The sequence below is a fragment of the Dysidea avara genome, chromosome 14 (assembly GCF_963678975.1).
Source record: "Dysidea avara chromosome 14, odDysAvar1.4, whole genome shotgun sequence".
Lineage (NCBI taxonomy): Eukaryota > Metazoa > Porifera > Demospongiae > Dictyoceratida > Dysideidae > Dysidea > Dysidea avara.
This window is the reverse complement of record NC_089285.1, coordinates 7889343-7907381: the sequence shown is the minus strand read 5'-3', so window position 1 is coordinate 7907381 and position 18039 is coordinate 7889343. Positions and strand designations below refer to the sequence as shown.

The following is an 18039-nucleotide window of genomic DNA, read 5'->3' as shown; positions in this document are numbered from 1 at the left end:
CTACGCTTTTTATCGAATTTAGTAATGGCGATTACAGGTGATTTGTCGAAGCGGCTGTCAACAATTTGTCAAGTTCACGTATGCGGAAAACCCTGAAAGTGAGTTTGTTGTACTTCATTATGGCCTATATCTGACCAACGGATTATCGAATGGCTTTAAAACTTTAAACACAGTTGCATTACGTTATGTAGACCTGATTTATGCAATAAAATTTTTTTTGATCTTTGTGCGTCGAAGCCGGGTTTTGTCAAATCCGGTCACATTTTTCATTTCCGATACTGCATGCCAAAGTCTCCACAGCCCCCGCATTTTAGTCAAATATCACATTTTGTCATTGCAGATATCGTCCATATTTTGTGAATTGCATAACGGATATTTCAGGGTGGCATCAATAAACGATTGTACTAAAATTAGTTCACGTTCGTAATTATAGCATTTAAGCTTCCGTACAGTGGATCTTTACAGTAATTTATCGTTGTTATTGACTTAAAATGTGTTTCATAACAATAGTACTATACTTTGTATGTCAGGTTTTCATCGTAGCTGAGAAGTAATGGGTGCTTACTTATTGGAATAGAGTACCCATTGCTCGATATTGGATGCTTGTTAATCCACTGGTCTATCTTATAGTATTGTGCATACTTTTATCATTGAAAAGACGAAACATAACTAACTATTATAAGTACTGACGAGTTGCCTTCAAATGTAGCTGATGGATTTATAAGCACTGACGAGTTGCCTTCAAATGCAGCTGATGGATCTACAGGTACTGTAGAGTTACCTCCAATTTTATCATCTGATGAAACTGGAAGCACTGTTGGTGTTGAACCACATTTGGATGACAATGACATTATTGTTGACAGCACTATTAACAGGAATACAGCCACAAGTACCGTAGAGATACCTTCAAATGATCTTAATGTTATCACTGACAAAACCGGAAGCACCATTGATGTTGAATCACCTTTAGATGACGACGATGACAGCACTACGAAACTGATGAATCCACAAGTATTGTAGAGTTGTCTTTTGATCTTAATGACAAAACCAGAAGCACAATTGTATCAACTGACGGTGAACCACCTATGAATGGTGGTATATTGACGGCTGAAGCATCCACTAAGACAGATCCAGCAGACTTTTGCACAACTGAATTGACTGATGCTGAGCCACCTATTGATGGTGCATTCACAGCTGAAGCATCCACTAAGACAGAACCTGTAGACATTTATGAAAGCATGGACATAGTTCAGACACTCTTATAAGTGCATATGGTTATTTTGTTCCTTTTTAAGCTTGGGACATTTGGTGAAAGACTTGATAAACTAGAAGCAAAATCTGATACGATACTGTGAGTTCTAGATACTTTTTATTTTTTATAGTGCCATTGTATGTTGTAGGCAATATGGATAAAAACTTTTGGACAATCAAGAAACACACTGCCTTTAGGCAAGGCACTTTAGTAGCTGTATACATGTAGTTATGTGTATGAATACAAGCAGAGGCCAAGGAAGAGAATTCTGCAAAATACACGGAGTAAGAAATCTGGTGCTATTACCCTTGTAAATTAAATCAAGTTAAGCAATACACTGTGAGTACACATTTAGACATACAAGCCTGTGACTAAAGAAATAGCAAACGAAGACATCACAGATAACAATTCAACAAAAGGTAAAATCTCTTCAAAATCTGACCAGTAATTTATTTCCATTAAATACAGATCAAAAGTCAAATAAAAAGTACCAGAGGAAACCAAAAGATTGTGATTTGTGTGGCGCAAACGTGAAGCAATTGTTGACGCATCTAAAGTGGAAACACCACATTACTACTGACAAAGCAAAGCATCTTGTTCTCTGCCGCCAAGCTAATATCAAATATGTACCGTGTGATTGATTTAAAAGCTCTGCATAGTCCAACATAATTTTTGTTGTTTCACGTGGTGTGGTCATCAAAAACAAGCTGGAATTCAAGTACTGGGTTCTTGCAGTCACCAGTAGCTACACTACTCAGTGAATACATTGTCGATACGTTGTTGATTTTAATTTATACGCCAGCAAATGGTAGTGAAGGAGGCCACAGTAAAAATGGACTGCCATATGATGTCAAGAACGTCATCAAGCCCTTTATTCATCAGGGATACAGCTGTAACAATACAATAACATTCAATTTGAAGATGGCATCCCGCTCCTATGTAACACTCACTAAGCTTCTGTTGTTCTAACTGAATGCAAAAAATTATAGCCTTGTATTTAAGTCCATCATTGGAAAGAACCACTACACTGTCATTTTTTTAGAGGTTGGTCCAGGATACTTCTTTCTTTGTTTTGTGTAGTAGGTCTAACGACTTTCCTGATCAGCATTACTGAAATGAAAGCTTCAAACCCAGCTAATATGTGTGTGCCAACATTGATGCCTTTAACAAATATAACGATGGTAGCACAGTACATTAGCTATTAAAGCATGGAGAGTAAACAATTATTTTTATACCACATAGCTATATAATATTAGTGGCTTAACAATCTGGTCCTCATCCATGCATCTCATTCCCAGTCTAAACTAATAATATGCTAATAGAGTTAACGAGATTAACTGATTTAGCTGCATGCATAATGACAATATTGATGATTACGTAGCTTCGTCGGATGAAGTTTTATAGCTAGCAACCATGGCATGCTTCAGTTCAGCCGCATTTAACTAACTATCACTTAATTCTACTTGAATGCTATGTAGAGCGATGCCAGGTGGACTTTCAATTGCAATCGTCTTTGCTGTAGTTATGATAGGCAGAAATCTGCTCCTCCCCAATAAACAACATGCTGAGAAAGGTACAGAATGTGTTTATTATCAAGCTGTTTGTTAATTTAGCCATTTGTATTCATGCAGTTACACAGTGCATGACTCTCCAACAAAACTGGCACTAAACCTTTTGCAGATGCTTTCTAGCTATACAGTTGATTACAGCTCCATTTTGGTTTCGTGTATGGCAAGAAATCAGTTCTTTGCACAGGTATATAATGGAAGTGTTGTAAGGAGGAAATGCCATTCTTTTTAATACAACTTTTTTCATGCTGCTTTCATGATTGTGTAGAGACCAGACATAAAGCACACCATATTGTTCAAACACATGTGTACGTGAAATCGACTGTACTGAGTAGCTAGCTTCTGTTTGAACACTGCCGACTCGCTCAGCGTGACTACAGTAGCTAGCTATATGCCTGTTCTTTTTTTTTCTGTAAATATTACAAAATTCTTGAATTACATTAAATGCTTGATGAAGGATGTTAAGAAAATTTTATGTTACTGTCTTCACTCAATTGCTTGGCCCAATTTAATTTGACTTGTTTAATCTTTTTATTTTAAACTTTTTTTGTTTCTTGAGCTGCAAAAAAAAATTACTAGCAGGACCATCAGTAGCAAGCCTAGAGTTTGAAGATGACGTAGAGCTTGAAGATGAGCTGTAGCTAACTGAACTACTAATTGAAATACATGCAGTATCGTATTTGTTTTTCATATATTATGCAACCTAGAGCTTATTGTTATTATTACTAGTACTATATGCAGTGTTACATTATTTGATGATTTGTTAAAGAAGTGGGTGCTGGTGTGCTGCTGGAAAGGAAACCCTGATTCTGATGCTATAATGAAGGCAAGCTTAGAAAAGAAAAATGCCGCTTATGGCACACAATGCTGGGTGAAGACTGCAACAGTATAACTGCCATAGCATCATATTGTGAGTATGTGAAGATATGGCTAAAGAACAATGATTGTGGAGGACTGAAGCGGACACATATAATTGCTTCAAAGCCATTTAACAGGTATCTTATAAACTACTCATTAAGGGTCACACAAAGAATGAAACAACACTACAAACATTGAATGACCCAAATGTAATATTCCATTGGGAATTGATCTCAGATATTGCTGATGAAGTGACATTATTAGCATTACTGAAGGGGGTCATAGATTTATGGTTCACTATCAGAGGCTAACAGATTGTTTGAAGATTATAAAACAGCATCCAAAGTGAACATTAAAGGAAAAAAAGGTATACGGAAAACACTACAGTGACTAACATTGCATTGACTATTATGTACGCATGAACAATTTTGTATATGTATAATTATCATGTAATAAAGTCAGCTAAATTTTATTGTCCTGCTACATGGACGTTTGGGCATTGGTCTTGAGAGAGGTGATAAGTCCAGCATTTGTCTTTTACGAGTGATGCTTTTACTACCTACCAATGCAAGAGATTTTTGAACAATCAATGCCTGAGTATTGTCCATAAACTGTGATACTGATGGATTATCATTACGATGTCTTTTCCACAGCTATACCTAGACGCGTGGCGTTGCGGTTATAGCGCATGCGTATCACACAACAGTGCACAAAAAGAATTATTTTCGACTTCAGGTCGAGAATGTACTTTGACATCGGGTCGAGATTTGGATGTCAGGTAGAATTTTGTTACTGATCGCTTGCCATACTAACGAATATAACTGTGACTAACATGTGCTTGGAGAGACAAATATATGTACTTATATGAAGATAGGCAACCCATAAAGTTTGGTGTTATCAAGTTGTAGTTATCTGAAGGCATCTATCAGTAAGTGAGTAGAACATTAATTCTGTGATATAAAACAGTAACTATATACTTATCGGAATGCTTCAAGTTGTACTGAATTTAAGGCAGCTATAGGTCTGGACTTGATTCTACCCAACTATTAGAAATGCTATGCATAGTATGCTTTGATCTTTGGCAGATTATGAGGTCTTTAGAAACCATGAAGAAACCTGCTAGTACATGTAAGTTTCTAAAATGGTTAGAAACCTGCTAAACCTGCTGGTTTCTAACTAACTTAGTTAGAAACCTGCTAGCAGATAGACCTCAGCATTACAAATCTCACTTTCAATCATTGATTTGCTATGCATGCTCTGCAAAGCATATACAGGCTAATAGTCCATAGACCAACAGAGCTTGACCTACTCCATTCCTTTTATAAGCACACCTACGTCAATTCGATTATGGGAGTTAGACTATAACGCTGTAGGTATGTTTGCTATCATAAACAGAGAATTCCAGAATATAATGGAGTTCTATTTAATGCCCATCAGTATTTCAGGTGGCCAACACTGAGGCTTAGCAACTATTAGTGCAATGCCAGAGGAGGTTGGACACGATATAAACGCTACTGAAAATTATTACGTTTAATTGCATATTTGAAATTCCTTGTTTAGAATCTGAGGAAAAAATGTCGGAGTACGTAGTTGACGTTGAAGTTCTCCAGACAGGAAGCCGACTTGAGTACGTTGTTCCCAGCTTTCCGGTATTTAAGCCGCTTATAAGAGAGGCAAAGTTTCGTTGGAAAGACATCGAAGATGGAACGCTGCACGTTTTTGATGGTTTTGTCCGTTAATGCGAGAATTTAAATCACCACCTGCCAGCAGTAGCCAGACTGCCTGTTAGTCACGACAATGCCTTTCTTATCGAGGTGAGCCATTAAATCACACGATTTCTACAAGCGCTGAGGGGTTATGACAGCGTGCATACAGTGTACATGATTAATATTTACTATTCATATAAATGTTGAAATATTCCATGTTATTTTTGCAGGTTGAAGAATTTGCCAAATCAATTGATGTGTCCCAATACAAGTTGTTCCGGGATAACCAAGTTTTTGTGATTTGGGACTGGGCATGGTTGGACGATGTGGAGGATGGGGAGCAAGTAAACAGCAGTAATGATGAAGACGGTGATGATGCATCTACCACCAATCATCAATTGCAATCTGATGATGATGAGAGTGACAATACGGATGAACCAGTAGTCCCACCAATCACTCACTCCGTGGTGTTTAAGTGTATTGGGGCCAATAAAGAAAAAAGGTACCAAGAATTGCTAGCTTTAGCTAGCAAGAAGTTGAAAGACGGACAGACTGTTCCGGTGCAGTTAAAGAAAGAACCAACAAACTGTTTTGATTCTCGTGCCATTGCCTTCATGTGTAAGGCTGACAAGGAATGGGAGAGGATCGGATATGTTGTGTCTGAAGCACTACCTGATGTCCACAATGCCATGGATGCAGACAAAATACTAGCAGTCCGTTTTGATCGGATTATGGTCAAAGTGTACTACAAAAATCCAGGCTGGTACGCTGGAATCATCATCACTTTGAATGGAACTTGGTCTAAGACTGTTTGTCAAAGCTGTAGTACATTTAAATAGACTTATTTATGACAATTTGTATATGAATGTTCGTGTGTTAGTTGGTTGTAAGTGCCGGGTGGGGGTGGCAGCTCAACTGGCAAATTATGAAATGTAGCTCGGATTGAGGTAGAATTCCGAACTGCAAGTGTCACCCGGTTATTGGATCCAAGCATTTCATATTTGGGAGCACGTTTTGGTTTAGGATTTTTATTGGGTCTTGCTTCAAAGTCAGGCATCTCTCCTTCGTAGAAACGGCTGTGGGCTGATGTATAATAATAAAATGGCAAATCAGGATCAATCCTTTTAACAAATTCATGTGTCACCCTTCTCCAGCCATATAGAACCTGCATAACAATGCACATGTACAGAAATGTAATTTTTTGAAAATCCTGAACCTCTTTTAGAGTGAAGTCTCTCCCAACGCTGTCACGGAGCAAGCTGAAAAAACATTCTACATCGTCCGTTGTACTTGCCCGAGGATGCTCTGGGGGCAGGTTGTGCTTAGTGATGTATTCATGTCTCCATTCACGGGACTCGATGTTTGCAATTAGTGCAATTAATGTTTCTCTACTAAACCCCCTAACTCTTGTAATATTTCTAAATCAGCAATTATATATGAAATATTTACACATTAAATATGTTTATTTACCTGTTGACTTCTAAAAGACTGAAGTCTCGAAGTTCGGCTTGTTGATGCCAAGGCATCAAATCGTCCAGGAGGTAGCTGAGAAAATCAGCATTATATTTACTGCGCTGTGCACTTGTCAGTCCCCTTTCGTCACAGGCACGTCTCCAATTGTGGCTTCTTTCTTGTAGCCTTTATTCTCCATCCATTTCACTAAAGATCCACTGAACAATCTCTCTACGTCCTCCACAGACTGCTTTCTCACTCCTGAGAGAGCTGTATAGGTGAGCCCAGCAGACGAATCATGAAGAGCTTCTTCGAATCTCTCCAGCTGGATATCATCGTTTCCACCTTGTCTCAGGCTATGTCCTATGCGCTATATTCAATAAAGGAATGAATTTTAATGCCAAACAATTATGAATTTACAGACAAGCATAACTAAAAATATACAGAAATATGGCTTTGGTCCCCGAATGCTCTCTCACACCCATCCATACTGTATATTTCAATGTGTCATGTTTAAGTGATGACCACTACAAAAGCACAAAGAGACTCTATACTAACCTTTAAGACGTGACCCTCATCTTCCCGTTCACAAAAGCCCAGTCCTGTCTTTGGATGAATCTCTGGGACATACAGATGCTCCTTGAATGGCACACCTTTGGATTGCCAAAGGTCAACTTGATGCTTGTATTCAAGCTGAGCCAAAATTGATTTTAATTTTTCTGCCTTTGTTTCATCTTTACCTAACCCGGATATTGTTACAATAAACAGGTCAATGTCACTTGCTAACAGACCCTCTATCCAAGTGTGAAAGGTATATCTAGCTGGTACAGTTTGCAGCCTCAGACGGTCAATCGCATCATCGGTTGTTGCACCTGTTTTAAACCATCCATGAACCTGTTTAAGCAGGTCTGCAGGTACAGCAGGATTATAGGCACGTGCAGTGCATTGGCCATCAGCATCACCTACATATGTATCAACACAGTGATGCGTATTCAGATTACATAGTCTACTTACACACTGGAGTAATCATTTCAATCATCTTCTGAAGTTTCATGTGTCCATACTGTCGTCTAACATCACTACGAATCTGCAGCACTGACAGCGGTCGAGTGTTTCCTTTCATACGCAATGAATTCCACTCACCATCTGTCGTAAACCCTACATATTATTTAAAAGCAATAGCTATAATTAAAAGCAATATTTCTATACATTAAGCAAGTTCAGAGAATTTACTCTTGGTAAGGTTTAGTGAGGAAAACTTTTAAGCAATTTGTGGATCTTATTAGGCATTTAAGTTTCCAAATAGGCCAAACTTTCCTCTGCCAAACTTTCCTCTGCCAAATAGCAATATGATTGCATGTGTGTATATACGCACTCACCAGCCACTTTCATCTTCCTTTTCGTCATCTCTTCAATTAGCTTGTTTGAAAGTTCACGAACCCTACCATCAGTCAATCCCTTGTACGGCAGACACTGCTCGGGTATTGCATATGGCTTCTCCCTACGTTCTTCGTTGCTAATCATAAACACTAAAATGTGGGTCGCTGCAGTTCGCTGGTGCCGGGTGATGCCCCTGATGAATGCCACTAAATTCGTGCGGATCTCCTTCAGCTGGCTAGGGATATTATCTTGTTGCCATGAGTGCTGGTGTTCGCCAATCTTTGCAGACAGTACATCAATATCTGAATGCAATTTTCTACCCATCTCGTTAAGATCCCCCAGTTCCTTAAGCTTCCAGCTCAAGTTGATCAGATCTTTGTCATTGTACTTGTTTGAATGCAGCTTTTCAGAGTACACATCATTTGACCTTATCAATTCTGTAAGAAATATATAAAATTCAATTTGTAAAATTACGTTATCAGTACCTGCATTAAGAAAATTCAAATCTTCGGCCAAATCTTTCAAGATATTCTTGAAATCTTTCCCAGCTTGGTTTCTATCTAATCCAGCATTTTCTGCCATCTTTAAACGTTTATTGTAAGCATCACACTGTTTTTGCAAAGAACCATCGTTCAGGTCAACATCTCCACTCCACTGTAGTTTTACAGACTCCTTCAGGCCTTTGGTAATATCACACCCATCAGCTTTGAGCCACCACCATGCATCAGGGTTAGACTTAGCTGCTTCATCTAGGACGGTTAGCTAGAAACCACAATCGTATACAGAGTAGTACTTCGCTTATATATTACATTATGTACAAACATGCATGTGTACCTGTATTTGTGAATTTAAATGTATTTCACTCGAAGCAATATCTCGTCGTATTGTCCTTTCTGAAATGCCGGGGATATTAACCAAAGCCTATATTTATTTATAAAAGGTACTAATTTGTTAAGTGCAATCAATGTTATACCTGAAGGGGATTCCGTCCAAATGAATGTTGATCAGCACTACTGTGACTACTTTCAGAAGATTGTGCAGAAAATGTAACACTCCATAAAGGCCCATGATGCAGCTTGGACCACTTCTGTCCAAAGTGACAATACATTGTTTGCTGCCACAGCCGATAATCCAGGGGACACGAAACCTGCATAACAGCATGACACATCTGCATATTGACTACATTTTAGTACATACATTATTATTACCTGTTGTAAATTATCACAAGAAAAAAAATTTGCAGCATATTCAACCAACCCCATCGGCATACATTTCGTTGGAAATTTTGAGTCACTGTTATCCTCCCTCATTGTTCCAATACCTTTAGCTAGGTTGTATAAGACATTGGAGCGTCCATGGCGTCTAAGCTGCAGCATAGCATTCTTTGCATGGATCAAAAAATCTTCAGGAACAAGACAATGGCCTGATGAGAGGTATGCTGTGAACATCTTCGATACAGCCTGCAATTGATCTTTTTCAGGTAACTTCTTGAATAAAACCAACAGGGTGGAAACATCTATACTATCTCTCTGTACACTTGCACAAACAGTAGGCCTTTGTGAGCTGGTAGATGCAGGCTCAGTCACTGGTGCATTGCCCCGCCCTAAGTAGTGCACTTCAGCTTCTTTTGGTGTCTTAAACTTACTAGACAACAAGCCTACTACTTTAAACCGACAGGCCATGCCTAGATGCAGAATATTTAGGTATAGCAAGTGGCACACATTTATAAATGACTCACCACTTCTGTAAATGCTGTGCCCTGACCTGGTATGCACAAACTCACTGGCACTCTGCCAGTAAACATCCCGTTTATGAGCAGGCCAGGAATTCCCCTCAGAATGGAATAAGATGAATTCTGTAAGCGCCTTTAGTTCAGCGTCAGACCATTTTGGCGATGCACTGGCTCCTTTCTTGACGACACGATCAAAAGATTCTGATAAGACACGTGGCAGAGTATGATTCCCATTACAATCCTTCTCCCTCAGTGGTGTTCTTGGCATTCTTTTGGGGTCTCTATGAGGTGTTAGCAGCGTTGGGGAGCTTCTGGGACGCTTTGGAGCCGTACTTTCGGGCGTACAAGCTCTCGCGCAACTCAACTCTTCCATTTCAATCGCGCACTTTCTGCACACGTGATCCCTCACAGCGAAACTCACCTAGAGTTACGATATGGTACGATTCCCGGATCAAAACCTGGCATTTTCATAAGACGTAGCAAGACGAGCCAACTCCGTAATACATTGGATACGTCAAACGCATTGGAATCCGTATCCCTTATTGCCAATTTTGATTTAAATACGTTTTCAAGATGGCGGAGATGGACCTTCATAGCGAACTTCAGAGTGTACGTAAGAGACGGAGACCCTTCTGTCTCCACTGCAACAGAGAAGTTTCTAAAACAACCTACTATCGCCATAAAGTCCAATTTCTGGACGGAGATGCAAGTTCGGACGAAGACGACTCGGATGATCCGGGAGCCAGTCCTGATCACCTCGAACCTCGCTTCGAAGTAGACCTCGAAGGGGAAAGATCAGATGGACGCGATCCTATGGCTGTACCACTTGAAGTGAGTTATGTTTCAAGGGTTTTTTCACTGTGAAATAAGCCTATAGTACACTTTATTGTGTGATGAAGCACAGGCCTGCCAACTCTCACGGGTTTACCGTGAGTCTCACGGTTTCACTACCCTGCTCAAGGGCAGCAGATCGAATCTCACGGTTTTTGAGAAAAGTCGAGACCTTTTTTTTTTTTTTTTTTTTTTTTTGGTCTCAGCATAGCATCTACCAGTTTTTTTTTACTACACACTGCAATACTACAATAAAGGTACAGAAATCTCAAGATTTTTTTACTTTCCAGGTTGGCAGGCCTGGAAGCATGGTCACTAAACTTGACGTTCTTCTGCATTATGTGATGTGTGAGGCAAGGGAGTGTCATGTAGCAAGGGAGTGTCACGTAGCAAGGGAGTGTCACGTAGCAAGGGAGTGTCACGTAGCAAGGGGTGGTCACCGAGGAGTCTACAACAGGCGAAATCTTGGACACCTACACCTGTATTAATCTTGCCTGAAATCCGAAATCCCAACTAATAAAATATTTTCTAATTACGTAAATGTATCCTGTTACAGAAATTACAGTCACAAAAGTTTACAACCCTCAGTGGCCACTACCAATAGTCCTATAGAACCACCTGTGACGGGGATCAAGAATTTTGATCTATTCTTGATCGTGTAAGTCCATCTACAATGCCTTGATCACTAGCTTGGTAATTTAGTATTGCATTTTCTTGTTTTGCTGTCTACTTAGCTGTTTATGTTGCCTTTTGGGACGTCTTGATCACTTGATCCACTGTAATATTAATTTTTTATCGTGTGATTCAATATTCCGGATGTAAATGGTTCTAGAGGACTATTGGTACTGACTACTATACCCCTGCATAGGTATGCACTGTAAGGAGGTGAATGACCGCAGCCAAAAGTCTTGTGTGGCTGACTTTGCTTTGACTTGTGACTTAGAGGCTATTTTCTTTTACCAGTGACCTAGAGATCGTATTTTGCGTGGATCAAAAATTTTATCTTGACCATCGACTTAAACTTTGACCATGGTCAGGGTTGTATGTAAATGTGTATGTATCACCTCCCTCTAAGGGAAACTGGTGATCTGGGGGTACATGCCCCTTCGGGTCTGGTTTGCTTTGTATCTGGTGGAATTTAATTAGCATGAAATGATTAGCGAAAGTGGTGTTTACTTCCTCCTTCACTGCCTAGGCTGTAGTACCAAGTTATATCCGCCACAATGGAATGCGATGTTACACCAGGTACATGTAGGAGGCCAAAACAAAGGCCTTTTCCAAACCTGATTACAATTCAAATCCATCATTCCCATGCAGTTATTGCCTTGGTGTAGTGTTCATATCTCACTAAATATCCCAACAAGCTCACTTGACATTCAAAGGGTGACCGGATGTCGTACATAAAAATTAAGAATTGATGAACATTCAGGCGATTAGATCAGTTTTGTGTTATATAGCTCGGTGATACTAACAGGTAAGGACATGTGCTGCCAGATTGGGAATCTAGATTATAGCCCTTGAAAGATTTTAGTGACAATAGAAAGCTTCATGACTTCAAAATTTACAGTATAAATTCCCCTCAACTACACTGTACTATAAACGGGGGGTGGGGCGGGGAATTGAAAACAGATTTTATCCGAGTTGAAAGTATGGACCAAAGTTTAGGAATACATGGTTAGTTATTCTAGGTATATGTGTATCCTCTATAGCGCTTATCAGGAGCTTATGAGCCGGCGAAGGAGCATGAAACTCCAAATTATGACAATCTAAATTACGTCACGTTTTTTGAATAAATTGCTACGAGTGTCGCGTGTTTTTTATTATAGAGCTTCAATTAACGAGGTTTCACTTTCCTTATATCGAAACTAATCGGCGATCAATTTGGATTGTGATGGCACCCGCAAGGTAGCGTAAGTTTCATGCTCCTTCGGCGGCTCATAAGCTCCTGCGCTTATACACTGCTCACCTTGCAGCTGTCATGCAAACAATCCCGATGATTGAGTAACAGGTAGCGTCCATTGTAAAACAGTCTAGCAAAGCTAGCACACTTTCTAATATTGTTTACTAGGTCATTGCTACAAAGCTATGTGTTCTTTCTACTTAGTTAAATAAAACTGGCACACATGGATGCCTGAATTTATTAGAGGCATTTTATACATTTATCTTGAATTATTTCAGATATTCCCTACTGTGTTGTAGATTGTTTTACTGTGAACACTTTATCAACCACTATGATTCATGCTTGGTAGATTTGCTTCAAGGGGAGCAGTTGATGAGTGGTAGCAGCATTTATAATTGTATAGTGGTTCATCCTAGGAGATATACATGCGGCCATGTGATACTGTGGTGACAAGAACAGGGTTGAAATAATACGCAGAAGACAGCGTTTCAAGGAAGCAGAACCACTATAGGTCAACAAGATCAAAGTTTTTTTTGATTACCCTGATACCTGGTGTAAGGTTGGAAATCCTCCCCGGTAATCTTTATTTCTGCAAATGTTAATAATAGTAGGGGACAACATTGATAGGCACATTAGCAAGAGTACACTGAGGATATATCTAGATTTTTTTAAATTTTTCTATCAGTAAAAATATATACAGCATTGCTGGAATCATCTTTGATTACCAAGTGACAGTAGTTTACTATTTTAGCTGCTGTACTTGTCTACATATGCAATCAGACTTGTGAAAAGGGGTCTTATACACACATCCACTTTTCCAACTTTGAGGATTCATAACTTTGGGTTGGGAACTGCTGTTGACTTGAAATTTATGCAGCGGTAAACCATTATGGCTTGAGAGAAAAAAATGTAGGTTTGTACAGGGAATATCTTGCTTGTTTGTGCACCAAGATATAATATTCTATAAGTTTGTGAAATTGGATGTGTGTGGAAGAACCCGTTTTGCAAATCTGGTATAAAGTGTAGAATTTGGAGATGGTTATGCATCATTATTTTAGTGTATAAGTGTGCTTGTACCTTCAGCATGAGGGTGTGGGGACATATCCAAAGATTTGTTTAGAAAACAAGTAGGAGAAATAGTATAGTTAAAATATGTGACTGTCTCAGCTAAACCTGTTGGCACAATAAAAGAAAAAAATTGTTGTATAAGGAATGGACTATTGTACCTGAGTTTCAGCCGGCTGTTTGGAATTATAGTACTAGACAGCAGAAAGGTGGAAGAAATCGTTTTGTACAATGAGTATTGCAAAAATAAACTACAGGCGCTTACATTTGCCATCATAACTTTTGTTTGGAATGGTATCTCACTATGAAGTGATACATTGACAGGTACAGTGTTATCCCTGTAGTGGCTTGTGGGTACAGTTATGAGGGCATTTAAAATGAAGAAGTGATGACGATTTGTTTTAAGTCTACTGCATTGTGAACAAACACACATTTGATGCCCATACCCTTGGGGCTACAGATATGAAATAAAGATTTTCGAACTCTGCTTGAGCAGGCGAATAAAATGGAATAATAATTTAATGGAATCGAGAAAGGCTTCTCCATGTAATAGCTTGATTAAAACTTTGTGTATTTATTTTTGAGGCATGCGTAATTTCTCTATTTTTAAATCCTTTTCTCAATAAGTATACATGTGTGAACAAGTCGCGTTTTAGCTGACATGGTCACATATTGTTTTCTTTGTCATGCAGTACCATATAGTCAGAAGAGGAAATGCAATGTAACAGTATACTACCTTATAGAATCTTATGTAAACAAGTATTTTTTCTGCCAGTCTTACAGCAGTGGCGTACACCAGCAACAATTATACATAATTTATCTGTGCTTTATTTAGAGTAATGTTGTAATTGATTGTAGAAGTTAGTTTATCATGGAAACTCCTTGATAGGTCACTAATTGTGTAGTGTTATAAATTGTTTTTATATTCTAAGGGTTTCCTGAAACAATTATCCACCCCCTTGATACTGCTTGTTACATGGATTTTACTGCTTTAGTGGTGACTCTGGTTGGGTCATATCAATACTTTGTCAAATTTTACAAATTTCTGCAAAAATGAAAGTACACGTATTACTACGTTTTGTACACAAAACACAGTTTTTAAGAACACAAAATTTCATAACTGCTTCCAAATTGGAGTTTTCCACCTTTCACGCTTAAAATTATTATAGCCTAGCCTTTAGCTTTCTTTTGTTAATGTTCTATCGGGAAGAACTTGCTTGACATGTCCAAGTCCAGTGATTGGAAATTTCCACTGTACATATTGTATTGACGGTTATGCACAGCTCAAAGATCTCGATGATATCTAATGACACATAAGGAAATTCCCAGATTCACGCATAGCATTATTTAGAATACTCTACCAGGTACAGTTTGGTTTGAAATTTACCTTGATAGTGCTAAAATTTGCCATGCTCTTGTGAGTTGAATATTGGAGTTAATATCTCTGTATATTTTAATGAGGACGAGAACTTCTGACTTTTCCAAGTCTTGTTTTTAGTTCTGCTGCTATTCTCCTGAGTTTCATTGGTTTAGTTGTAATACTATTTTGCCAATAAATTTTAATGATGCTTCATAAGTCCTTTTCACATCCGCCCATGCGATTTATTGGTATTCTTCTTTGCTGTCCCTAGGGACTGTTAGAGGTCCTTAGTTTTCCAGCACCCCTCCTATTTGATGTTCTCAGCAGGGGTGGGAGACAATGGTAGTCCAAGTGACCTTAAGCAAAATAAATTTATTGCACAAATTTAACAAAACATGTACAATAGTTTTGATATATCTTGACGGAGCTGTGGAGTGACCAACCAGGATATATTTGTATGTGGCTAGCTCCATGGTGCAATATAAGGATATTATTGTATATCGTGATATTTTCTTTTGATATCGTCTTCGAATAATAGTGATATCGTATTTCAGTATTTATGTGTGCATATACTGTATTTACAAAATGTATAGAGTATAAATACATAATTCTTTGATGATACCCTAACTAATAAGGCATTGCAATTTTCTAGTCAATGTTTGTTTTGTTTGGACTACTCTACTATGAAGTATGAATATCGTGATATATAGTATCATGAATTTTCAAGAGACAATAAAAATATATCATGCATGAAAATTGTGATATTGCTCAGCTCTACCATGGTGTGGAATAACAGATCTGTACTGTGAGTTTCACCTAATTTTGTGTGCTGACTATGTCTACAGCTTGGCCTATTCATTTGGCATATGTATGTACCTGGGGTTGCGCATACAGCTAGTTTACAAAGAAACTATCCTTGTTAATACTTTTCTCCTGGACGTGTTGTACAAATTGTAGTTTCAGTAGAGGAAAAGAATTGCTTTTATTCGTTATTCATTTGCAATGGATTGGCTATGTGTTAGTGTCGAGTATTTTAGCATGGCGCCGGTACCAATGTGTGTGTTTCGCTGGAAATTGTTTGGGGCCTGCGTGGTTGTGTATATGGCCAATTTGATGTTGTTCTTGAAGTTTTATTCACATTGTTCCAGTCTGCCAAGTTAAGGACCTGGTGGCCTGGTCTTTTACCTGGGAAACCAGCTAGTCCATCCTAGTGTTATTTATGTATCCCAGTGCCTGTTTGCTGGGCAGCGATAACTATATTTAGAGGGCTACGGTACAGGCTTTGTGTGTGTGTGTGTGAGTGTGTGCGTGTGAGTGCGTGCGTGCGTGCATGCAATGTCACACATGCTTTTTACATGCTACATACATGTGACTGAGCGTGTAAACATAGTGTATATTCAAATTTTATGCTGCTGACCATACATTCTGTTTTCTTTAAAGGAGTTGGCCAATGATATTGATCCTGGAGACAACTATGAGAGTGGAAGTGATTTCATTCCAGTAGGGGAAAACATAGATGCCTCTGGTGTTGAATCCACTGATTGTACAGAATCAGAAGAAAGTGATAATGATTATCAGGTACAGATGGATATAATTACATAATGTGTGTGTGTATGTTTGCATGCTATATACATCTATACATTATGAAATGAATATATGTAGGAATAGGCCACTGTTGCTAAGTCCTAAATTTATCTTCATAGCAGCCAAAATTGCTTCCAATAAATTTTTTAAAAGTTGATGTTATGCTAGATACATCTAAAACTTGTATGTGCCTACAGCAGAGCTCAAAATAAGCCATAATGACCGACCAAATAAAAAATGGTCTGACTTGATGACCTATCAAAATATGATCTTGAAAAGGAGTAGTGTATGGTAATTAAAAGCATACCTTTTATGTACCAATGTCCGACCAGGTTGCTTGTTGGTCTGTCATTTCGACGAATCAAGTAAGAGACCTTATATTGAGCACTGATTGTTTTAACTTCTTAAAGACAACTTTTGTGATTGTCTGTATAACTGTAAATAGACAGGCAGTGAGCTAGTATGGAGTACTGCTAATTACACGTACCAATGTTTTAGTACTGCTAAATCTGTGTTTACATATGCAACACAATTTCTCCTGCCTACCTCACATGCATGTACCTTACTTGTTTGTTCCATACTTCTCAGTAACCGTTACCCAAGTAAACCAGTAGTCCAAAGGATGAGGGAGCACGTACCTCTGTCAATGGTGAAATTCAAACATGTCGTCAATATTTATTGATAGAAGGATAAATACAAAAAGTGCATGCTTGCTAAATGCATTACTGTCGGCACAACAGTCTTCTCGACCAAGCAGTGAGCAGTCATACTCGATTCCTTCAGTTATTTACTGCAAGTACTCTGCATGGTGTGAAGACTGTTGTGCCGACAGTAATGCATTTGTAATGCGTTTATTGTGCCGACAGTAATGCACTCTGCATGGTGAGCCACTTCCATTACGTGGTAAGCAAGAGTATTTCTTGGCAGTCTCCAAAAAAATCTCACTCCGCAAAGTAGGCCATTTTTCGATGTTTTATTTTCTTGCCATCTGTTTTTCCACGAAATATTCCAGGTGCTACATATTTGTGGCACGATAATTACATAATTCTGTGCAGCATGTTATGAGTTTTACCATATGAGGTATGTATTATGTATTATGTTAAGAAAAGTCACCATGTTTGAATTTCGCTGTTTACTTTGTGAGTAGGCAGTTACATGCTCCCTTGTCCTTCGCACTCAATGAGCTCCTGAGTAAACCCATTCAAAAATTTCACTGCTTTTAAAGTTTTCCTTCATGAGCTTTCTTTTTCTTCATAGACCCAAGATATAGTCAGGAATGACACAAATGCCAACTTGTTTTAATAAAGGCACGTGCACCATTTCCAATGGTCACAACTAGAATTGTGCTAGA

The 18039-nt window shown here is 38.6% G+C and overlaps 1 protein-coding gene and 1 pseudogene across 3 annotated transcripts in view; one reads left to right on the top strand and one right to left on the bottom strand.

Moving 5' to 3' along the window:
- The window catches only part of LOC136245009 (uncharacterized), a 52136-nt gene that overhangs the window by 13339 nt on the left and 20758 nt on the right, over positions 1-18039 (top strand). For 2 of the 3 annotated variants that reach the window (XM_066036539.1, XM_066036538.1), the window contains exon 2: positions 16545-16682. Coding sequence is in view for 1 of the 3 variants with exons in the window: in XM_066036537.1 (XP_065892609.1) it covers positions 10522-10779; positions 16545-16682 (396 nt within the window). In the remaining 2 variants the exon portion in view is untranslated. Of the gene's footprint in view, positions 1-9675; positions 10780-16544; positions 16683-18039 lie in introns of those variants that run through there. The other variant, XM_066036537.1, reaches the window with a different exon arrangement.
- LOC136245008 (uncharacterized) lies at positions 5468-10473 on the bottom strand (annotated as a pseudogene).